Source organism: Echiichthys vipera (genome assembly GCF_963691815.1).
Source record: "Echiichthys vipera genome assembly, chromosome: 16".
Taxonomy (NCBI): Eukaryota; Metazoa; Chordata; class Actinopteri; order Perciformes; family Trachinidae; genus Echiichthys; species Echiichthys vipera.
The window spans coordinates 23,184,013-23,209,814 of NC_139841.1; the positions used below are offsets into that span (position 1 = coordinate 23,184,013).

Genomic DNA, 25,802 nt, shown 5'->3' on the forward strand with positions numbered 1-25,802 from the left:
CTGCATCCGTTCTTAAGTAGGTATTTGTGTGTGCATGTGTGCCCACGTGTGTGTGTGTGTGTGTGTGTTTGTGTGTGTCTGTTTGTGATGGTGTTATTGTCCCAGGCTAATTGAGCAATTCCACAGTGGGATCAGCGGGGTTTACGGTCATGGAACAACGTGCTCTCCTTGAGCACTTAGAAAGCCCCCACTTTCATAATTACTCTGCTTTTATCTGTGCAGCAGCTAGAACTGCTCGCAGACGCACACAAGCACAACAGCACAACAGCACAGCAGGCACATACACTGAAACATGTACCATTCATATACTATATACAAACACCCACATTCACCTTCATATCTGAATGCTTGCTTCTACACATGCTGTTCCTACTCACATTTAATGAAAATTTTCGTTTCACTTTTTTTCTTTTGTACTTGGAGTAGGAGGAAACTCTGTTCTGAGGATCTTGCAAAGCCATCTCTTGGAAGACACATTGAGCCTTTCATAAACTATTGCATTCAGTGATACCTTTGAGATGTACAGACACCTGTTCAGATCTGTCTATGTCAGTGTGCGTTTATGTGTGTAGGTGGTTGTAGTTTATCACCTCCAGCACCATTTATCTTCTTACAACGATTTTATATTAGAATTGAGGGCTTTGGATTAGAAAATGTGCTGGGTCCACTATTCAGATTTTTCTCTCTGTTAAAAACAGACCCAAACCTCTGTACGTATTTGTGCATGTGTGTGTTTGTGCGCATGTGCTTGCATGCTTGATGCACATGCGACTTGAACAAACGCCAACACTGGTGGCCATGTCTGTTTGTCCCATGCAGACGTTCTGTGAGTGTGTGCCCAGCTCCTCCCAACTCAAACATCGCTGGTCAGACTCAGAAACTGCCAGGGAGACCCCTGCTAAGGTAAGGCCCTGTCACTACAACCTACTGTGCAAACGCAGGTAGACACACATCTATACACACACACACACACACACACACACACACACACACACACACACTATTTTGCTTTTGTTTCATGGGTAATTACAGAATTACATAATGAGTGATAGCAAAATTAGGCTGCTATTTACTTTAATGAATGCATCACTATTAAAACAAAAAAGTATTTCAACTGTTTATTTTGAAAGAAAAATATGATATTACCATGTATCATCTTTTATTCACAGTAGTAGAGTATGCAACAAACTTATTTTCGTTATTGATTATTTTGCTTATCTTTTTTTCAATTAAGCGTATGAGATATAAAATGACAGAACATTATAAAAGACATTTTCCAGAGGCAAAGGTGACATGTTAAAATGGCTTTTGTCTAACCGACAAAACCAAAATTTAGATATGTTCAGTTTGATATAATAAGACTAAGAAATCCAACAAATATGCATATTTGAGAAACGTGTGATATTTTCAGGGCATTTTTTTTACTGAAACCACCCCGCACCCCCCAAAAGAGATGCGTAATAGATTGTCTTTGTTTTTGTAGACGTGTCATCGTCTGCTTTATGTTTACCTGGCAGTCACACACACACTTCCACACTTTCACAAAGTTGTTCATGCTATGCAGTGCAGAACCATGCATCGTGTATATCGAGTCTCCACTCTTTAATCAGTTTAATTGTCTAATTGTTTCAGCTCTGAATTTGATTTTTCTGACAACTCTCAAACTGAATAATGTAGATTCAGTTTGGTAAAGGTAAAGTGGAAGTGGAAGATTCAATCTAATACAAAAAGTAGTGCATTGTATAAAAAAACAAACCTTAATTGCTTCTTTTATAAACCGGATGTCCTCTTTATATGTATTCAACCATCTTCCTTCCAGTAAAAACCGGAGCATTCTATCAATAGTGACTTGCTCACTTGCAGAGAGGATTAGGTGTCATCGCTGACAATTTGATCACAATCCACTTTCCCCCGGCTTTGGTTATGGCAGTGCGAAGGATAATCGCACATTACACTCTGCCACCATGCAGCAGTGATGGCACAGCCTCAGCACAAGTGCCCAAACACACAAGTATTAGACAGGATTAGGCCCTGCAGATTCTTTGAACTCGGCGGAGTGATATTGGCTGCACCAGGAAAAGGAGCTTGATTGCATGGCAGAATGTTGGAAAAAGCTATAATATGCATTGAATGCTGATGTAAAAGTGTTATTCAAGCTGCAGCTGAATGAAATGAAGAGGAGTTGGGTGAAATGCCCTCTTTTTTGAAATTGCGAGTATTTGCATGAGGCTTGCTATCCTTGTACGTGCCACTTTATATGTGCTAGTTCAGTAACATCAATGTGAATTCTTCCTTTGTATATGTCAGTGTCAGCATATATGTTTAAATATATTTTTGTGCTTGAAGGGGTGGAAGAGAGAGAGAGAGAGAGAGAGAGAGAGAGAGAGAGAGAGAGAGAGAGAGAGAGAGAGAGAGAGAGAGAGAGAGAGAGAGAGAGAGAGAGAGAGAGAGAGAGAGAGAGAGAGAGAGAGAGAGAGGAGAGAGAGAGAGAGAGAGAGAGAGAGGAGAGGAGAGAGAGAGAGAGAGAGAGAGAGAGAGAGAGAGAGACTGAGAGAGAGAGAGAGAGAGTAGAGATGAGAGAGAGAGAGAGAGAGAGAGAGAGAGAGAGAGAGAGAGAGAGCTTGCAAGACTCCTGCTGGTTTCCTGCTTATCTAATGAGCAGACAAAGTCATCGTCCAAGAACTGTCTGCCAATGTTCCTGCGTGGGAGGACAACATAATTTTCATAGAGAAGAATTCTCTCTCATTCTCTGCCTCTCCTTTTCTATCCCTCCATCAGAAGTCCCCTGTTTTCCTCTCAAGTCCCACTGTGTGGCATGAGTTAGAAACAAGAGAGGATGTGAAAGTCAGCCACTAATTTAGAGAAGGGACTCCTGCTGCAAGATTGAGAGGCTAACTTACAAAAATAAAAACGGTGGTTTAGAGGCTACCTGCGTGCCATTCACAGTGTCGATACCCTACTGCGACTCTTGAGACAAATTGAGAGATTGTGTGTTCCGTTTGGACATGAAGCAGCTTGCTGTTTGATTTCTGTAAAGCACTGAAAAAGACAAATAAGGCAGCGTCTGAAACCTCAACCTCTCATTTGCACGCTGGAGTCTTCTTACTTCAAGTCATTCCCTCAAACGTCATGTCAGGCTGACCTCAGAAAAGTGGAGGAAACATGTATCAAGCCTGTAGCTGGGTCAGCGGAACCTTTTTTCTTGCAATTTTGTGATCCCTGCCTATGAACAGTGTTTTAGCTGTGGGCTTTTTCCTCTGCACCGCCTAGGTGCCACAATCAATGAGCTACTTCAATCGACTTTAGTTACTTAATTTCAGGAGTTATTGGTACAAATGTGTACCTGAAACTACCAGAAAGTACTTTATACCTTGTGGCTACAGAGGTTAACACCAAGGGACATCATTATGTGGCTGTCACGGTATATCTGTGGAAGGTTCCATGACAAACACTGCTGCTGTATGTATATTTTGGACTGGGGAAATGCTCTACAGCTCTGCCTGTATCTCGCTGTCAGCATAGCGGGCGTATATATCTTCCTTATGTAAAGTTAACAATCAGTGTGCTTGCGATGAATACTAAGTGTAGTACCAATGATGGTTTCCACTCCACATCTTGACCCTCTGGCGATAGAGCTCAGTGAAACTGTCCTAATGTTCCACTGCAGCCATTCTGCAGCGTCAGGCCATAATATACATTATGGACAGCACAGACACCCTGCGACCCACACACACACACACACACACACACACACACACACACACACACACACACACACACACACACACACACACACACACACAGGCAGGCCCAATCAAACATACAGAGGGGGGAAAAAACAACTTAAAACTCTGTTTGACATGCAAAGATAAATTCCATCATGCAGTCAGGGTCTACATCTTAAGTTAGAGCAGGGAGAGAAGAAAAAAAATTTTTTACGTGCGGCAATACTTCCCTGGAGCTCTTTTCTGTGATGATGTATTTAAGTGAAAAAAACAGGAAGAAGTGGGAATGTTCTGACAAAGTAATGTGCAATATTTACACGTGCTTGCCTGTCTGTTAGAAGTATTTGGCAGAAAGGGCTGTGGGCAAATGATGTGGCTGTGTGTGTGCATGCACGTTGTTCACAGATTCCAACCCAATTAGAAAGATAGAGCTGAGGGGTACTTTGCTGTGACGGTGCTTCCATAGATGCCAGGGGTGTCCAAAAAACCCACAGCCACAGTGCAGAAAAACAAGAATGCATTAATTTAAATCAATGTACTTAGCAGATCCCACCAAATTGATTTTCATATGACGGGAGTAAAAATAGAGAATCAACAGCAAATGCAGCCTGTGATGAAAGTGGCATTTTCCAGTCAGCGTCTCAGATATAACCCAGACACATTTCTTTTTCTGATTGTAATAATCGACCAAATGCATCTGTTATGCTATTCACCAAGTCCACATTTCATTGCTTGTCTTGTGGGTTTTATCTTTCTATCTTTATGAAGCATAGGATTCCAGCAGGGACTAACCAGGCCTGTCAAAATTTGCTCGCTGGCTCCAGGCCCCATATGTGTCTGCCCATGTGAGTTGTGAATGAAGCCAGGGGCTTACAAATGGGGCCCATGTGAGAAAACCATCCTCAGGCTCCACATGAACCCCTTTTGTGTGAATTTACTTTGGCTCATGATTGGACCAAGGAGGTCTACAGAAAAATCATCCTCAGAACTCAAATTCGACCCTTTTTTTGCTTTATGTTGGCTAATGATTAGGGGACTTGTGGTTAGCACATAGTGTATGCCATGCACAGTGTTTTTCCACAGAGGCCATATTTTAGCCCCCATATGGAAAGGTAGTCTGGAGAGTTACAACTTTGTTATTGTGGCTAAACACAGTTGATAGGAGTATTTCCTGGACAACACAATTGATTTTCTTCACATTAAAGAAACCATAAACCTCTCTCATAAAGCAGGCCATTAGCGATTAGTGTGCTTCATCATGCCTGTACAGCCAATTTACATATTAATGAGATTGCACTCACTCACAGTTCCACATACAAACAGACAACAAACACACGCTCATACACACCTGCCCACATATTCTCACAGAGAGAACATCCTCCAGTTCAGGAATAATAAATGTATATATCTGTAAGAGATCATTTGCTGATTCATTTGGAGGAAGATACGGGGGAGCCAGGCATTGTTAATCATGCATAGGTGGGCCATTTTGCTCTCTCTTGCTAGTTCTCTTGACCTGAGTGAAAAAATGGAGCCGGATCATAAAAGTCCATCATACAGGCTTTTATAGTCCAGTTAATGGAGACCGTGTTACTGGTAGAGGTCTGCTTTTTTCCTCTAAGAGGATCCTACTCTCTCCTCATTCATTTAAATTCTATAGGCTGTCAGAGTATATTTTGTTTTCCTTTCTCTCCCCAGCTACTATTGTTTCAGCTTTTTATTGTTGTCCTTCCGGCCTCTGAAACGGAAAAATGGAACATGGTGGTGCTTTGACCAGAGATGTCTCAGGCTGGCATCCTCCCTCAACTGCATCACCACTATTTTGAAAACACACAGGAGCTTTTAGAGATATTTTTTTCTTCCAAAGAATGGCATTTGAGATAAAATCTACGTTGTGTTGCTTCATCAATCATTCAAAACTACATTCTGACAGATGGGGATATGTTTATATATCGCTGGGTACTGAGCAGCTGGCATTCAAAATATCCCCGTTGATGGATGAAAGTCATTTATTTTTGAATACAGTTTTTTTGCCATAACTTTTGGTATTGTGACAAATGTGATCCTAAAACCTACTATTTTCTCTTTCTTTTTCCCTCCTTCCCTTCTTCCCTGCTACTAACAGAGGATGAGCTGCAGCTACCTGCTTTGCACAATCCTGCTCTTCGTGGCTGTATTGCTGGCTGTCACTGTAACTGGCACCATCCTTTTTATGAATCACTACCAGGCCCCACCCATGTCCGATGGTCTACCCCACATCTCTACCAATCAAGATGAAGCCAATGCCCTGGTCACTGTTGAGAGAGGCGATGGCTCCCGTATCAACATCTTCATCGACCCCAACTGTCCCGACTACAACAGTAACTTTTTGCGCCTGGAGGGTGTTCAGACATCACTGCTCCACTCACTAACTGACCACGACTCTGACCTGAAGTCAGTGAAAGGCCAGGACCGGGCTCTTCTCGTCAGTCTGGCTGAGGAGGTGGCCAAGCTGTCAGCCCACGCAGGGCAACTGAAAATGGACTATGAATCCTTACGCAGAGGGCAGGGCAGCCTGGGGCAAGACCTCAACACACTGCAGACGGAGCAGGGACGCCTCATACAGGTGAGACATGTACACACAAAGACACAGTGGACTCATAATGTTATTGTAAGGTCACAGCCAATACACCACCCAGGTCAGATTTTTTTTTTGGCGTTAGGTGTTTTTAGCTGGAGATTGACAGGAAATGGGAGAGAGAGACAGGGGGGGGCGACATGCAGCAAAGCGCCAACGGTCGGAGTCGAACCCGGGCTGCTGCGGCAGAAATATTTAGCCTCTCTACATGAGGCGGCTGCTCAGGACTGCACGATTTTGTCCAGAATAATAATTACTATTATTTTGATCAATATATACGTCGTCATTAATACATCATAATTACTCATAGACTTTTAGGAACAAAATATTTTTATTTAAAATGAAATTGCCCGAAAACTTTACACCCAAATTAAATCAACAGTTCTGCTTTACTTCTTATTAAACCTTAAATTAAGGTTCTTCACCTGAAATTCAGTGCATCTCCTAGAAGCAAAATATCTATATACTTGAACCCAAAAGGGTTAGTTTTTTGGTTTTGATTATTCTTTGGTTTAATGATTGAACATAAGGGTGATGGGTTGAGCAGTTAAACCAGATGCACTGAATCCAGTGTGCAAGACTTGACTACTGGAGTCATGACTTTAAGTACTGTACAGAGAAGCTCGAGGACTGGATTGTGAAACACCTATCAATACGTATTGATTGTGCAAGTACCTTAAGATGTGGGACAGCTCATTAGACTTGGAATTGGTTGTATTTAGTCCCTTCCTTTCCCTGACTGCAAAATCAAACCACAACCATTCGCTAATCCAATACCAACTTTCTCTTTTCTTTTTACACTGTACGAGCCCAATGACGGCTAGATTAAAATGCAAATAGGGATCATGTTCCACTGAGTAGAACTCACTCAAGTCTAGTGTTTGAAGATGAGGTCACAAGGGAAGAAAAGCCCATCATGATTCAAGAAACAGAACTACTTGCACATTAATTCAATAAGATTACATAATGTTTCCCTAGATATGAGACAGACTCCACATTGGATGAAAACATGATTAGCCCCCCCTTTAGTTTCACACTGTCCACATTGATTTATTGAGCGTGCATTTCCTAAATGTGTGTGGTAAATCTTCACACTACATGCTCTTTTAATTTTGGCCCAGTAGAGTCTCTCTCTTTTCTGCAGTAAATAGATTTTATAGCTGCCAGCCATACAGCTCGATGAATTGAATGCATTCTGGTTCTGCCAATCCTTCCAGATCTCTTTAGCTCACGATTAGCACTGCCTCTTTGGGAAAAGGAACCATGGATGCTGATTGGTGGTACAATGGAGGTTAGTCTCTACTGCTGTTTATGCGGTGTAGGTGGCAACGGGCAGTGGGCACTTGGGCTAAGTATAGGTGGTGCTGGCAGTCCAGACACTCCAGGTGATTGATTTCCTCTTCGGAGGCGAGGCATGTGGTGTGCACATCCGCTGTTTCTGCCTGACACCATGGTGTGACTGAGATCTATGGGCCACCTGTGGCCAGGACTTCTGATTTATACGATGACACAGAGCTGACTGTGCCAGTGTTAGTAATGGCTCTGTGTGCACCGACTACATCCCCCTGAAGAACCGTTTCACCCTGCCATATAGAGAGAAACCCTTTCACATGCCCCGGAGGAGATAAACTGGAGAATCTGATTGCAGTGGGTTTAGGAGCAATGTGTTTTGATTTTTCACAAACCGACATATTCGTTTTTCACAGTGACTGCTTGCAGCCTCAAATAGAAAGGTACACATTTGATTTCAAATACTCCCACTAATACTCCCACAAGTAAAATTTAGGAACTTACATTTAACTGATGGACAAGGTGTTGTCAGAACTGTCACATGATACTGGCTCCTCCTTCAGTTACTCCTGAATATCAGAGGCCCTGGTATAAAACCCTGCGGAGCTCTTCATGACTGGATCTCTTCAGATTGATGAAGACAATGGCAACAACATAGCCTCCTTTGGGAATTAAATACGTGGCAAATGAAAAGTACAGATTGTTTATTTTTTATTAAGAACTTAAAGGGTAAGGATCAGAATGTAAACTGATGTCCAAACGACGTTAATATTGCCATAAGCCTGTCCAGCTGCTGTTTAGTTTTTTTTGCATTGCGGTATAAACAATGTGGTAAAATATATACTACAGTATATGGTCATATGGCCCAGCCCTAACAGATAGCCTGATATTTTCCCTGTATCAGCATTAGTATTTTCATTAATGTTGTCTCTTTGCTAGGATTTTTGTCATGAGCCAGAATGAATGTTGTCAGAAAATCCATTTATGTTTAGAATAAGGTAGGGAAGAAGGTAATTGGGTTGAATGAAAAAAAAGTATCTAATAACATTCTAATAAAGGAATTAACACACACGTACACACACAGCATCCACCCAAACCACCTCTCTGCAGTCATCTGTAGATAACTAATGAAGCAAAGTCAGCGCGACCTCAGGATCACAAAATATGTAGATTCGAAAAAAGGTTTCCAACACAAAATCCAAATGCCCCACGTACAAAAAACTACTTCCAGCGTAACATTCTCTCATGTCTGTGGTGTATACCTTGAAATCTTATGAAGTGTTCTCATTACGGTCTCCGAAATGGCTCTACTACTGACTCCATTGATCATGGTAAAAAAGTGAAAACTTTTTTCAGGGTTATGAATTACTTTACAAGTTTTTAATGTATTTTTTCGCTCTGACCAGCAGTGGCAGCCCTGTGCATATGCAGTGTAGACAACCATGTATAATGCTCACTAGCTGGGGGTTTTGTGACCTGCACTCATGCACCCCTTGGGCATTAAAAAAATTGGAATTGCGAGATTCCCCACATCACATAAAATGTATTTCACATATTCAACTGACTTGACTTTAAGATTTTCACAATGTCTGACTGCCAAAAAAAGAAAAGAGGAAGAGCGTGACATACTGATTTCCTTGAACCATAGGTCACAGTTTAAACTGAATTATGTGCCTGTGGAATATTAATGTTTTGGGCAAATGACACCAACAACCTTTGGTAAGGATCTTAGGGCTAACCTCTGATGGTGTAGAATAGAAAATCACATTGCCTCAAGATGTCCGTTCTGGTTAACGCATAAGGCTTTTAAAGACTTGGAAAAGTAAAATTCACAAACTGCAGCATTTCAAGGGGATGTGATAAAAATTACTTAAAAACCTCAATGAGATAATGATAAAAGTCACATAAAATGTGGAAACCTAATTCAACTAAGCAAATGTAAAATATACAGCAAATGAATAAAGATCAGTATTTGTAGAGAGTCCAAATCACTGTCATTAGAACATCACAGAACAATGTCAATTGTTATATTTCTGAGCATTAGGGTATTTGAAAATTGAATTACAGAAAAAGATAAAAAATCGAGCCATTTTCCTACAACATGAACAATGTCCTTGAGATTGGTTCACAGTATTATAAATGACTGAAAATGCTTTTGTTAAATATAATAATATAGAAGCAAAACATGATGTGTAATATCAAGTGGTACAATCGTCAACTATGAAAATTGCTAGACAACAATGGAATACAGATTGTATTGATGCCTTTTGTGAAAGAGAGTAACAGTATAACTGCACACAAACATTAAAGGTCCCATATTCTGCTCATTTTCAGGTTCTTTCTTGTGTGTTGGGTTTCAAATGGAACATGTTTTCATGCTTTAGAGTTAAAAATCATATTGTTTTTCTCATACTGTTTGAATATACCTGTCTTCATCCTGTCTGAAACGCTCCATTTTAAAGCCCAGTCTGCTCTGACGTTATTTTAGCAATATCTTTTTTTAAATATTACAGTTGTGACATCACAACAAAGTTTTGACTGCTTTTAAAAAGTCAGAGTTTCTCAATACAGGCTGTATGTATTTGTGGATTGAGGGTTTTGATCCTTTCATAGTCTCATCTGATCTTCAACCGCTTGTCCCTGTCGGGGTCGCGATCCCAGCTGACATCTGGCGTGAGGCGGGGTACACCCTGGACAGGACACCAGTCTATCACAGGGCACATATAGACAAACAGAGACAGACAGCCATTCACACCTACGGGCAATTTTAGAGTCATCAATTAACCGGACACTTGCATTTCTTTGGATTGTGGGAGGAAACCGGAGAACCTGGAGAAAAAACACGCAGACACGGGGAGAACATGCAAACTCCACCCAGAAGGGCCGAGATTCAAACCAGGAACCCTCTTGGTGTGAGGCGACAGTGCTGACCACCACACCACTATCCTTTCATAGTATTTATATCAAACATCTACCTGCTTGATAATCAAAAGACATGGAAATCTCAATTTTTACAATATGGGACCTATAAAAGGGCTATCCCTCCATTTCTTTCATTAATGATGAGTTAAATGCACAGCTGGAATTTTTGCCCCCCCCGGTCCTGACACTAAACCACACATGACAAAATCAAAAGCCTGTTCAAAGACCAGAAACTCTCTGTATGAAATGAGCCAGCTTTGCTACAGTATGAAACAAATCCTTTTATGTGCGAAGGTTCTATCCATCACTGGGGTAATCTTTTATTCATTGTTTCGTTCCTTCAGAGGCCTCTTGTATGTCAAGGATTTCTGATTTCTGTTTAGTCAGAAGGATATAATAAGTGAGGCAGAGGCTGGATAAACATTAATGTGACAATTTACTGATAGTCAATAAACATGCAAATCTTTTAGGAAGGGAGGAACCTAAAGTATGTGAATGGAGAACATGCATAACACTTCGTCCTGTCAATCAAGAATGGTATAGTTAGTTTACTCTCTGGATTCAAAATTTACGATTTCCTTTGGAGACAAAAGATCCAGCTGTAGCTTATTGGTACCAGAGCAAGCAACACACAATGAAAACAATTAGCCACCCAGATGCTCCTGAGGAGGCGGTGGAGTCTGATAAACAGAGCTGCCAAAAGATGAAAAATAAGGGGAGTTCTTTAAAATGCAGTATGTGGGAGGGAGAGGTGACTTGGAGCTGCACGCTGGGCAAAGTGCAACACAATAACAAAGCATGGGGCTAACAATCAGTGTGACTATACCCTGTGGACATCTGAAAAAGCAGGATTTATTTTCAAGGATCTGCGCTCTCGCAGGATGAAAAGCTGCAAGTAATGAATCTTATCAATATTGAGTGGGTATTTTTTTGATTAATCAGTCAGTATTATCAGTATTTAGTCTATTTAATGCCAGAAAATCGTGAAAAAAGGGCCATCACTTTTTCTCAGAGCCCAAGATTACCAACCCATTCTCATCCCAACTCACCCCATATGGCTTCATTGTCACTTGAAAAATAAGGTCACAGGACCACTGTCTAATGGGTGGACACTGGCAATTGTGTTGTGGTTAACAGTAAAAAAGGCTGGTGCGTTTCATAGAGACGCTCAAGGGTTCTGTGTGCTTCAGTATCAAATGCTTAGGGTCTTGACAAAATGTTGATATTTGATGTCCTGGGTATGAGAACAGGTTGAAATTATGCATTTGGTTGCTTTGATATTCACTTTACAATGATATAAAACAGAGAAAAACTGTTAATCCTTACACTGGAGAAACAGGAGAATTTTTGCTTGAAAATGACTGAAACAATGCAGGATTTATATACTATATATATATATATATATATATATATATATATATATATATATATTGTAAAGATAATTGTAGATTAATTGTTTGTTGCTGTACTAATCGATTATTCAACTAATCCAGCTCTAGCTCTAAAAGGATGCCTTGAAAGCCCTAAGAAGTAGTTTTACAACATTCAAATTATGGCTTAGAAACAACTAATAACACTTCATGCCGCTGTGTCCACAAAGCATCATTAAGTTACTTTTACCAGTCCTCCCAAAGCACTGATTGGTAGGTACCAGCAAAGTACAGTTCTTTGAAGTTTTCTCATTAATCGTGGTTACTTGGATTTATAAGTGAAGTCATGAAATAGTTTAAATTTGCCTGAGGGTTTAAGTTCTTTTCAACTTGCTAAAGCTACACCAGTCAAGAGGAAAGAGTGGGCGACTTCTTGATGGCTCCCGTTCACTTCTCCCATTAGGTCCTCTGGGTTCCTGCTGACTGGACACCCTCTGTCTCTGAGGTGAAGATGTGGTATTAGGCAGATGGTGACTGAAGGACTTTTTTCAGCAACTCCTCTCCTTTCTGTGACTTTATCCAGCAGGGAGTTGCCTCTTCCGTATGGAACATCTGCTAAAGGCCAACCAAAGAACACCTTTGTGTGTTTTAACTGAATCCTGTTTAATGCAGCTGAATTTAAACCACAGTAACAACCTAAAGAGTTTTGAGTGCAGGTTCACCACACATTATTGTGCAAATCATGTTGAAAATTGAAAAAATGCTGATAACCCCTTTCATAAGTCTGCTACAAAAATGCCTGTTTTAGAGCTTGCCTCAAAAAACCAAAGCTCCCTGTGTTAAGAGTTATAATTTGACGGATTTTGTGAGCCAATGGAAAGGCTGGCTAATGAGGGTTAATTACATTGTGATCCCAAATGATGCGTCAATCAAGGCTTAGAATTAAGACTGCAGACACTCCTCTGCTTTTGTCTCTCCCTTTAAACACATAAACAAGCTAAAAAAAACATGCAGTGCACAGTATACTATAATTAAATTGAAACACTGAAAATACACACTTACACACTAAGAGACAAACTCAAATTAATAATGGTAATGCTGTTTTAAAAATATTCAGTACTGCAACTTTGCTTTACCCTTCCATACACAAAAAAAAAACAATAACAGATTGACCATCTTGCCAGCCCAGCTGCTTAAACACAATGGGTCATTTTTGAATGTGTGTGTGTGTGTGTGTGTGTGTGTGTGTGTGTGTGTGTGTGTGTGCGGCTTTCTTTGCACTTGCATGTGCGTACGTAAATGTAATGCTGGTGTTGTTTATAGCTGTGTGTGTGGGTTAAAGCCCCAGTGCCCATGTGATATGATTGCAGTGCAGCTTGCTGTGCCTCAGAGGTGTGTTGCATAGTTATTGGGGCCAGAGAAAGGCCACCAGGGTTTCTGTCTAATGCAGTTTTAGCACCTGAATATAGCTGCACAAACAGACCGTTGGAAGACTCTGAACCACTTATATATGACTTTCAGCACTGCAGGTCTTTGTGCATGTTTCTGAGGGTGCATGTGTGTATGTGGATGAGAGAGAGTGGAGGGAGATGACAGAAGCGGAGTGAGCAAGACAGTGTCTCTGTGTGAGCATAAGGAAGAGCAAGAATAGTTTTCATACTTGCGCAAGTACAGTGAGAGTATGCATATAAGGCCCAACACCTGGCTGAGCATATAGTAGGTGTTGGCCAACTAGGACAATATGTGAAAACGACCTTTTGGCAATGAACAGCATATAAAGAGCTGCAGGTAAGAAAGTGACCACATCAGAGAGGTTACCCTGCTCTCCGCTAAGCTTAGAACATACATTCATCACCAGCCTTCCCACAGGGCGCTTTCTATTCTACAGCATTCACCAGGGTGCATTCTGTGATAGGGCACCATGTGGCGTCTACGTTACGCAGTCTTTGCACTTTCTGAGTTTCTAAAGGTCTCTAATGGACTTTATTGTACTAGTGGTTATATGCTGTATGATTTAGCCTAACTACATCCCCCATCGGACATGGCCACATCTTTTTGTTAAACTTGCTACTAGGCAACCACCTGTACTGAGCCGATATTTAAATATAAATGTATATTTTAATACATTTTTTTCCCTCTTGAAGTCAAAGTTGACGTTTTTTACTACTCGAGGCGTTCCTGCAAAGATGCAAAGATGCAAACGGCAAACAATCAACAACGCAAAAGCGCTAGAGATGCACCAGTTTTTTACGATGCAATCCGATACCGATACCTGGGCTTAGCATACCTTCTAATACCCGATACCCGATACCGATATAATACTTCTGTTGAATGAATGAACAATATAAATTGCCATGTGAGTGAAGGCATCAGGCTTGACATAAACATGTAGCCTTGTTAAAAAAAAGGCAACACATTAACACTAATATACATGTACTTAGTATTAACTATTAACAAATAACAAAGTGTACATTAGCAGCCAAAATAAATAAATAACACTTCCATGTAACGTGCACTGCAAACAGATATTTAATATGTAATATAAAACCCTAACCGGTGTTGCAAACATAGAATTGTAGTGACTAGATCGCTGTAACACAGTAACTGTATTGCTGTGTATGATATTAATCAAAGAAATGACTGGGGTCTGAATCCAGCTAATTTGTCAATATCAGAGGCGATATCCGATCCGGGTGCATCTCTGAAAAGCTCCAAGCAAAACGCTCCTTCTCAGTGAAACCAATTACAAAAAGCTGCCCCAGGCTGCTCTCTGATCAGGGCCTAAATATATCTGGCAATACTGCCATTTCCCAAAGAACACCAAAACACTTAGACGGACTTACTAGACATACTTACTCTGCTTTGAGGCAGCCTTTGGTTTTCATTTTCAATATGCACCCACCCCCTCCAACTTCTTTTTTCTTTTTAAAAGTCGCATTGTCATCACGGTCGTGCAGTTGAAACTACTGTGAAAACTGTCCTTGCTGGTGTGTTCAAGGATGTACTGATATCGTAGTTGGCTGCTGAAAAGAGCTGCACCCACAAGCTATAGTTTGGAATCATATCTTAGAGGACAAACGCTACGCAAACATGGACCTTCTGAGATGGATCAAGCGAATTTGTTCACTACTTATATTCTAAAGATTTAGCGCTTTACTCAAACATGTCAGATGGTGGATCATCCTTGAGCACTCTGAAGAGGAGAATTTTGCCTTCTTGCAAGTGCAGTACTACACGAATGTGATGTAATTCTGACAAAATCAAAGGAAAAACGTGTTTTGGATTGCTTATCTTAAAGTTATAATCCGTAAGCTTAACGTTCTGGTTGATTTGGCGACACCTGTGCTTACTGATGATAACGCTAAGAACTTCTTAACAAATCCCACAGTTCCGTTCCAAATGACTGCCGGCAAGAGACACACTTTGAACAGCTGGAGAAGACAAGCACCTCATGTCTTTCCTTAGATGTTCGGCCAGAATGAAAATGTCATTATTTGTCTTCTTTATATCACTATACTTGTACAGATGAAACTATATTTCCATATAAAATGCCTGTGACCAGCTGTTCTGCAATTTACATCATCACATGAGTGCAAAAATGACTTTAGTGTTTGTTTGTCCAGTATGTGCGTGCATTGTTTTCTGTGAATAGAGCACCATACATATCCAGTGCTGGAATCTATCTATATCTAAGTCTATAGTGGTATAAATGTGAGCCTAGTTTCAAAGGGTTAGGGTTGGGATATTATTGAACTATTTAGAAAAATAAGTCTGAGAAAGTTTTACACATCTTATAGATTATTTCTATAATGATTGATTGATTGATTGATTGACTGAAATTTTGTATTGCGAACATGTCAAGAAAACAGAAATTGTCACAGAGAATAACAGTGTTTCACAAAATAGAAAGCATAATTAGATGCATAAATGACAAACATTTGCTGAAAAGAAAAGCATGTTCGAAAAGGAGTAGGAAGTAGTTTGCACTTAATCCCACCCCTTCTCCATCACTCATTTTAATTAAGCTTCCTTATTCATACTAATTATTATCAGCATTTTCATTTATTATTACTTATTATATTTGTGTATATATATATATATGTGACTTTTTATTTTAACGTATCCAAATATATAATTTTCTATAAATAAAATGTATTACTTTTATGTTCATATCAAATATATACTACAATAACTATTATAATATATATATAATATAGTATAATATATATAAATAACTAAAAGAATTCCCCAAAGAAATACGAAAAACAGATACAAAAGAATAAATAACAAACTAGATAAATAAACAATTAACACCCAATGAACATCAAACACCCTCATCCCTGTACCCTGCGAGAATCATTTCCTTTAACCTCTTTTTAAATAATTTTGTGTTTGGGCATTGCTTGCGCTTTTCTTTTTTTTTTCTACTCCACAGACAGTCTGGTTGTGCGTACCTTTCTCAATTTAAATTTAAACAATCCCTGTAAAAATAACTCCCTTCTCAATGCAGAGAAATAATTAGAAATCACTGACGATAGGGCGTTGTATATGTCTAATTATATTGTTAATAAATGTTACCAATGTGTATATGTGTGTGTTTTACAGCTGCTGTCAGACAGTCAGATCAACATGGTGAAGGTAGTGAACTCAGTGAGTGATGCTCTGAACGCCATGCAGAAGGAGAACGTGGGCCTGAAGGCGCGTGTCAAGGCTGACTTGCAGAGGGCACCAGTCAGAGGGGCCCGCTTCAAGGGCTGCGCCAATGGTAAGAGAAATGAGGCGTGGCTTGAATATCTGTACCTGTCCAGCAAGATTGGTTTCTTTCTTTGTGGATCCGTCTGTCTGATACTCAATTTGTTGCTCTGTCTCTGTATATATTATTCATACATCACCGGCTACCTATATGTTTGACCTTCTGCCATTGAATTCGGCTCCGTGTTGCACTCCCATCCTCTGTCAGCCCGGCTCCACTATTCTGTAAAATTATATTCCAGTGTGGTCTGTCATCCATCTTACCACATATTCATTCAACTCAACCTCTCCTGGTGATATCAGTATGTTTCCCTGGGCTACATCTCATCCACATTATCCAATGGCCTTGGTAGAGATGTGGATTTTTTTTACTGTACATGAAAAATGACTTGCATGTCCACTGGGCCGTGTTGCTGAGAGGCTGAGAGGGGCCCAAGGCGTCATCCCATTGGACGGCTTTTAACCAGGCAGACTATACCCGATGGCATTTCCCTTCTGGATTTGCCTCGCATAGGTAACCAAGGAGCACCGAGCGAAGGCCACTCATGTATAGCAAACAGCATACAATAGCACAGTAAGAGAGAGAGAGTGTGCGCGACTTGAGAATATAGATGATGTCTCATAAATCTGCAAACATGAGGGCATAGGCATGCAATTTTACTTTTGCTCTAAGGAGCTGACGTGCTTCACATGGTGCATTGGGTAACTATTCTATCCAAACTTTTGAGGACTGTGATATCATTAGCCTAATTGGTACAGCTAAGCAATTACCTGCTATCAGCTCTCCTAAAATTCAAAACCTGCATCTGATGATGGTTTGACAGTTAATCTTTAAACTTTGTGCTTACATCATCTAAATCATTATTGGATCCCCTGGGCATTGATAAGAAGTGACACATATTTCTGAAGTGATTTTTAATTTAGATGTTTCTAATGCGCTAGTTCAATATTCAGTATAATATAAATCAGTTTATTTGTGCCACTGTACAATAATACATACTTTAAACTAGACTACCAGGTTTTCTTTCCAACGAAAAGCCGTGTTTCTCCAACCTTGAATTTTTCAGATAAACTGTGCTAAGTGCTCCTTTATGGTTATCTACTTAAGCTCAATAGACTATTCATAAAGAAACAAACAAAAACAAAGCTGAAAAACTGGTTTGTATTTTAAAAAAAGTAATTTTGGAAATGGAAGGGGTTCATAGGCCAGTGTGGATCGACTGGTTGAAGCTCTGTCCCTGGTGCTAAACTTTCTATAAAGTGGTTCAGCCATCTGTTTCACAGAGCCTTTATGCCTGACACCGACTCCCAGAATTTTCTTTCTTTAACCAAATTATCTGAAGCAATCAGTAAACAGTTACTTGAAATGTACTGTGTCGTGGGTGGCAATATATTATAAATTCATTGTTCATTGGTAAAGAAGTTGTCCCGTAGATGTTAGCAGAATTGTTATCTCACAGCAGGTATTACAACTCAATTAAATAATCATTTCCTCAAGCTTTATTTTAATTTGTTTTCTCCTGGCTCTATATTAATGATAACAGCCACAGACACAGAAACGACATTGTTTCCCATTGCTAAGGCAATCATTAGTCAATTTAGGAGCTGCGTAGCACCCCTGCTCCCACCCCCGAACAATATGATGCAACAGTATGTGAAGCAACATCATTGTTCTGATAAATTCTAAAGAGAGAATGAATATTATGAGGTAATATTTACCAGCTGTGACAGCAGTGCTGTTATTGTTTTCACCTTGTAGCTCTTTGAGTGTGTCATTGGTGCCCAAATGTGGTCCTCGATACGTCTACTGTAGCAGGAACTAACAGTCAATTGGACTGTTTGACTAATTTGGACTATTTTGTCAGGTCTGTCTGTCCGTCTGTTGACAGATATTGTCACTGCAATAGGGTCGCAACCATGCACGATACAGTCATGAAACACACTGCAGGTGTGTAATGTAATGTGTTAGCTCAAAATGAAGGCCAAGCTGCATTGTATTAGATTGGAAATGTCCGGCAAAGTGTTCATAACAAGGGACGATTATGTATGAACTCCAAAATCTGTTCCTGGACAACATGGTAAAGTCAGCAGGCAGTAAAAGGTTGTAATGATCATATTAACATTATTTCAGACTGACCCTCCTGGAAACAGGTGTCCAGTCCAGTCAGCTTTCTGTCAAGGATACAGCTCATTATTAATATGTTTTTTCCTACATGAGTAGTGCACACATTGATTATGGGAATGCAGTCTTTAGTAAAGCCAGTACTTTTTTTTATATGTTAAAAAAGTTTTACTATTAAATTAAGAAAAGAGAAAATGCACATATATTATTGTGGTGAAAAAAAGACAGTTTTGTCTTTTGGGGATATTGCGTTACTGGAATATGCAGACCTATTCATTAGCCATGGTACAAAGCCAAATCAATGACAGCACACTGGACTATGGGATACACTTAAGGCTTGGATTTTGTGACACTGATAAGAGAGAATTCGGGAGAATAAATATATCCTTGGTTACTTTATCATGGAGAACTCTAGAGAAGTACCTGCATTTCTGTTGGATGTCTGCAGGAGAAGAAAAATACAGAAGGAGACATTTAATTTCAAAGCATTTATTTTCTACTCCTATTCTCACAACACTGACATTATGCTACACTCTATACTAGGGCAAGGGAGGAGAAAATAACAGCTGCTATTGTTATTTATAATTATGGTTACTTTTCTCCCCTCCTCTGTGGTTTTGCTTTGCTTTTGCCTTTTAGACAGAGCCAGGGGCTAATCAAAAAAGGTCTGAAAGATATCGGCTCTGAATTAGTCTAAAATAACTATTTTCCATGACAATTCAAGTATGGTTTTAGAGAATATTTTTCTGTCACGTGTGTTTTATGTATAAATGTCAATATTTCTCCATACTGACCTAACATTGAAATCCTAAAGCTGTGTAAATGTCATGAGTTAAGCTCTACAACATTCAGTCCGATTGACCAACCTGCACCGAGGTTCAGCACCACGGACAGCGCTTCGCATATTCTCTGCTCAAGGTTTACTGTGCAGGAGTCTTTAATGCACCGTCTCCGTAAGATAGTATAGTGTGTTAATAAATGTAAAAGAATTATATAGTGTGGCATTAAAAAAAAAAACATGAACAGAAAAGGATTCCTTAATGTTATTTGTACATGAGTATATCATTTGAATTAAGTCCATAAAGCCTTTGTTGAACTGAGTTCTGTGCAAGTTTCCACTCCTTTTGCTCCTCAGAGTTTGAGTCAGGACAAACTACAACAAAGCAGCCAGCGGCAAGTCAGTGTTTTTGTGGAGTGCAGCCTTGACATTTCATCAAAGGCATCTACACTGTACTAGAGAACAGCTGGGAAAACAACGGAAAACCTCACTGCTGTTCAGAATTGTTCAGCAACATCTTCTCTAGATGCCCATGTTTATTTATTATGTGATACATCCTTGTTTTTCTTCCCGTGGCATCCTTGTGTGGGTTAGCTTGCTTTTGGCTATCTGTTTCTGTTTATGTCAGCTCTTTCTCTTAGCAATTTGGTGTTAAGATATATGCATGGATACTATATAATGAAATTCTGTGTGAATTTTGACAAGGTCAGTGGACTAGGTACTGACCACATACTATATAAAGTGGTCTCACTAAGGCAAAATAGTTAAATAGATAATACAAAAAAGATATGCACATATACTCACCAGCACGTTTCTTAATATTTCATTTCTGCCTCTTCGTGGCTTCATGCATATGTGCTTAAGTTTGGGGCACAACCACGAATATCTTTGACTGCCTGTATGTCCCACTGTGCCTGTGGATATTTGAACTACTTATCTCTGTACTGTTTGCATTGGATTCCCATAAGAGCATATTAGATTTTCAAAGTTGTATGAATCCAAACCTGACAGCAGTGAAGCCCTTCTCCGCTCTGACAGCAGCAGGGTTTTTGAGTTGTACTACGAAACCACTGTAGAAGTCCTGCATCTCAGTTCACAGACTGGCTGACTTAGCTGTACTGCTGCCCAGTAGCTTTATTATAGAAAATATTTACAAGTGATTGTGAAACACCATTCTGTTGTCTGCAGTAAGAATGCAAGTACGAGGATTAGCTTGACATTTGCTAGATTTCTTTTCCATTGTTTTATGTGCTGCCACATTAATGATTCAGTTTTAGAGTACTGCATTGTAAAACCAATGAGAGCAAGACAAAACATGAATATAAAAAGTTAGATGCAGGACATGTGCATGGTTGGAAACGGCTACGATGGCTGCCACAGATAAGCAGTGGCAGCTTGAGATTCGGGGACACGGTGCATTTAAATGAGTTCAGTTCCTACTGTGCAGTGCCCGCGATGTCAGAGTGACTTACTTTGAAGGGTTTATGCGACTAAAGATTTTGTCGCCAAACAGATGAGATTCAAAACAGATACTCCCCACAAAGGTCCCATCCCTCTTCTAACAGCATATGCACACACACACACACACACACGCACGCACGCACGCACGCACGCACGCACGCACACACACACACACAAACTGTACACACATCGCTAGAAACTCAATGCCTAGTTTAAAATATCTGGCTATATTTGTTGTAATTGTCAACAGTCATTGTCTGTATGTATCCTAATCCTTATATACGCTTTACCAACCATAGACCTTCATTGCACGAAAAAAAACACATCAATGAGCCACACTACGTGTTCCTTTATTGGCTTAAACAAAAGCATTATTTTTTGGTCAACCCCACATCCTGCTGCCATAGATGCTCAAAAGTGAAAACTAAAAATGGTCCCCATCGAATGCACTATTTCCTCCTCTGAGTCCCATTTGTTACGAAACTACTGCACCCTGCTGTTTTAGGAAGTTATTTAGCCTTTAAAAATAAAACTGTAGGAACTTCCATGAGCTTCTCCCATCTCTCTCTCTCTCTCTCTCTCTCTCTCTCTCTCTCTCTCTCTCTCTCTCTCTCTCTCTCTCTCTCTCTCTCTCTCTCTCTCTCTCTCTCTCTCTCTCTCTCTCTCTCTCTCTCTCTCTCTCTCTCCCCCTCTCTCCCCCCACCTGCATCAGTCATGTCTCATTAGCGCATGTAACTGACTGAACTTAATAACTTTCTTCCTGGGAGTCCTCGTGCTTAAAAAATGAAAATAATTATCCTATTTTATGTGCCAATTATCTTTTTTTTCTCTCCGCCACGGTATCGAAAGAGGTTGTCGACTCTCGTTTTTTTATACTACTATTGTATCCAAGTTAAGAAAAGTCATGACAGCCTTACAATAGACCCCGAACCCCTTCATTTAAGTTTAATTCTATGTAAACACAGTTGTGAAGCTCAAGTGCACCTTAAGCATTAGCACGAACACTAGGGGGGTCCTTGAAAGAAAAAAATATCTCAGCTGTAAGGGATCATTAGACTGAAAGGACCAAATACTTAAATAATGATGAAAGTCTCTGTTTTAATGCCCCATGGAACCCAGACACCTTTAGTTCCCTGTAATGAAACGTAGAACAGGGCATAGTAAGCATTTATGTGTGATGATGTAAGTTGGAGCTCAGTTGTCGTGGTGGCTTAGACAGAGAAACACTGAATCTTTCGGGAGACCAAACATTTCATATCATGTAGAGACTGTTAAAAAAAAAATCTTGTATGGCCTTTTCAAGAACTCTCCTGACTGTTTTAAACTAAGGGGATTGACCCTGCGAAGACTGGCATGCATAATCTATGACACTGCACTCATCACACAGGTCCTCTCCTGCTCCTGGGGAACAGATTTTGTATCCCCTGTATAAAATGGGTTTCTCAGTCACAGACAAGGTGCGACTGTTCTGCTCTGCTGTCGCTGACAAGCTTCCTGTCGCTGTCTCTTCTCTGCACTAACTTTTCCTCAATTCTCTGTCCGTCTGTCTGTTATATATTCTCTCCACTCCCCCGTCTCCTTTTCTGTTGTATAGCTCAAATGTTTATATCTCAAGCCATACGTCTACCTCTTATACTTCCGTAATGGGTTTTGTTTCCTCCTTTTTCCTACAACCTGTCCTTGTGCTATAAATCTGCGTCTTCTCCGTGCCGTAAGGTCCGTGCTCCACCCTTGTGCCTTTCTGTCTTCATTCCAACCTACTTGCGTCCCGTCTTTTTTAACGGTTTTTATCTTCGCCGCACTTACACTCTGTTGTCTCACTGTGTCATCTATCACCCTCCCTATTCATCGCACCATCCATCTCTTTTGTGCGTTCCCTCTCCACACAGCCATTCGCTACCTCCCCATTGCTCTTTATATCCTTTTCAAGACCCATACTTTTAGAAAATAATTGAGTAAACCTTTGAGGTTTCATTTTGACAGGATGACTTCACAACACAGAACCAGATCTGCTCCTTCATGTTTACTGCTCTTTACATGCCTCTCTTTGCCTGGCCTGTAGATATAGGACAAAGGTTTTCCTCATTTTCTCTCTATTACTGATTTCACTTTACTGCTCCAAGCAATACCTCCCTTTGCAAGCCATTTGTACCTAATTTATTTCACCTCTCCCTAGGCTCACGTCCCCGTGACTGCGGTGATCTGTACGCCAGTGGTCAGAGAGAGGACGGCATCTACTCTGTGTTTCCTGTTCACCACCCCACAGGCTTCCAGGTCTACTGCGACATGACCACAGACGGAGGAGGCTGGACGGTGAGTGTGTGTGCGTGCGTGTGTGTGTGCGTGTGTGTGTGTGTGTGTGTGTGTGTGTGTTTGTGTGTGTGTGTCTTAAATAGAAACATTCACTCAGTCCTTACGTTTTCACCAGGGTTATAATCAAGATGAAAATGAAAACAGGAATGGAAGGGAACCGAAGGCCTTTTCACTATGTCTGATTTTACAAATCTGCTTTTATTTACCAAATAACCCTGACATAAAAATGATTTACCAAGCAAAAACTGCAACACTGGCTTCCGTTCATATCACAGTCATGCAGTACAAGAGGCATTTTGCTGTTTTTCTGGGCACCTGCTGTGATTACGGCTGTTCTGCCTTAATAATCTCATGCATCATTCCGAAAAAAGGTCCCATCAAAGTTTCATAAAGCAGCGAGGACATCTTAAGCTTAACGTAGACCTGTTTTAAAACAGCCCACTGTTTTGTATGTCCTGTTATTCATTTAGAAAGAAGAATACTGATTAGTCACATCTAAGTGAGAATGTCATTAGGTAGAGTGCTGAAAGGAAAATGAATAGGCAAGAAAAAAAAAAAAAGACAAAACAGACCACAGTGAGATGCAGCAAAATCGAAGTACGTCTGATGAATCATGATTATAGAAGCTTAAGTAAACGGTGCCATAATCACCAAGGTATTATAAAACTGAGGAGCTCAAATAACGCAACCTTGGTTCATAGCCATGGTAACCACATAAAACAGCTATGACGTCTAATTCCTTTGCACAATTCAGTATCACTATGTGTCTTAGGAAAAAAAAAACGTTTCTGTCAGGCCGTTCTGACAGGAAACTGAGGCTATTATCTATGTTTTCTTCAAAGCCACTTGTCTCCTTTGACAAAAACAACCATTTTACCGTACACGAGAGTCGCCAGTCTACCACTTCCTCGATGGGTTAGTTATTGTGTGACTTTGGTGAAGGCTATTTGCCAGTGTAGGCTACGTTCCATAGCAACCACCTCAGTATGTGCAAGCAGGATCTATTTTATTTTGAAAATGATTATTTATTAATAAAAATCATAAAAATGTAATATGTCTCTAACACTCAAATTGCCATACTTGAGGACCAGTTTATGAAAGCAATAACTCACTTTAGACGTCATAACATATTAAAGCTAAGGGCTCGTTGTGTGACAACTGATCGCATTACACTAACTAAATCATGGACACCTAATGTATTTGCTGGTGCTGAGGTGCTTTTCTTGATATGAAGACGGGATGACTTACAAGACAAAATGTACAGCCAGCTCATAAAAAGATAGCTTCCATTTTAAATATGCAAACAAAGTTATCATTGTGCTTCAGACTCAAAAAAGGAAAGCGTTTCCATTACAGATTGCCAGTATGACCTGTTTATGTTTTGATTTTGTAGATCTCGCATACTTGTCTTTGTGTATAACACTGTTTTGAGATGATTTTATATTCTAAAAAAGGTAACAAGAAAAAAGATACCTCAAGTTTCTTTACGTGTGTGTGTTTTTTCCTTGATCAAACATCTAGCAGTCGTCTGGCCTTGCGAAAGTAAACACAGTTGTTTAAGTGAGACTGTATACTGGAAGCGCCATGTCTTTTGGGAATGAGAGACAGCGAGGTGAATAAACATTGACACTAAGTCGTTTGAAGTTATATTTGGAAGTGGGCTTTTCAGATGTGTTTTAGTGTGAGTGCACACACAACACATCATCTCACTGGTTAGAGCCATTTATTCCTCTTTGTTCTAAAGTATACTGTAGCAATCCTCAGGGAAATAAGAACAGTTCTTAATAGAGAGAGAACGAAGGCCTTGTAAAACTTAAACAGTTTGCATTTTAAACTACATGAATCCACCAGAACTTTTGTTTTTACAGGTTGTGATGCATTTCAGTAAACCATTCAGGGGGTTATTTTTTGGGAATCTGTCCAAAAGTTCAGGGATTCATTTGCAAGATCTGTACAATGAACTGGTAATTTCTGCTTCTTTCTATATTTTTAGCCCCTCAGTTCTCCAGTGTTTCCTCCTGGGGGCCGACCACACCGGGAGTTGTCTCTGGTCCACCGGTGGGGGGGCTGCCCCATGGACGGCCCTGGCCTGGGTGGCTAGAGAGCTCTGCACCGTGGTGTGGAGCCTCCTGTCTGCCTTGGCTGGGGTGGTCCCTGTGGCGGCACCCCCTGCAGCTGTAGACCGTGATTCCTCTTGGTGTGTGCTGCCCCCGAAGGTAGATTCTTCCTCACCTCAGATCTCGGTGCCTTGCCATGTCTCATCAGCAAGCGCTAGTTTATGTGTGTGGGTGTGTGTACGGCTATGTGTGTGCGTGAGTGTTTATAGCTTTGTGTATCTCTGTGTGTATCTTTGTAGGGATGGTAGGTTTGGGTTTTCATGCTGTTTCGTTGTTCATGTTTTGTTTTCTTCTTTTGTTTTGTTTTTATTATCTGTAAAGGACTTTGTGCTACT

At 40.3% G+C, this 25,802-nt stretch overlaps 1 protein-coding gene across 1 annotated transcript in view; it reads left to right on the forward strand.

Annotated features, from left to right (window-relative positions):
- The window catches only part of fibcd1b (fibrinogen C domain containing 1b), a gene marked incomplete at both ends in the record, with an annotated part of 108,215 nt that overhangs the window by 30,480 nt on the left and 51,933 nt on the right, over positions 1 to 25,802 (forward strand). Inside the window, 4 exons of the mRNA XM_083929239.1 lie at positions 820 to 903; positions 5,851 to 6,330; positions 16,530 to 16,689; positions 23,214 to 23,350. Coding sequence (XP_083785365.1) covers positions 820 to 903; positions 5,851 to 6,330; positions 16,530 to 16,689; positions 23,214 to 23,350 — 861 coding nt within the window. The remainder of the gene's footprint in view (positions 1 to 819; positions 904 to 5,850; positions 6,331 to 16,529; positions 16,690 to 23,213; positions 23,351 to 25,802) is intronic.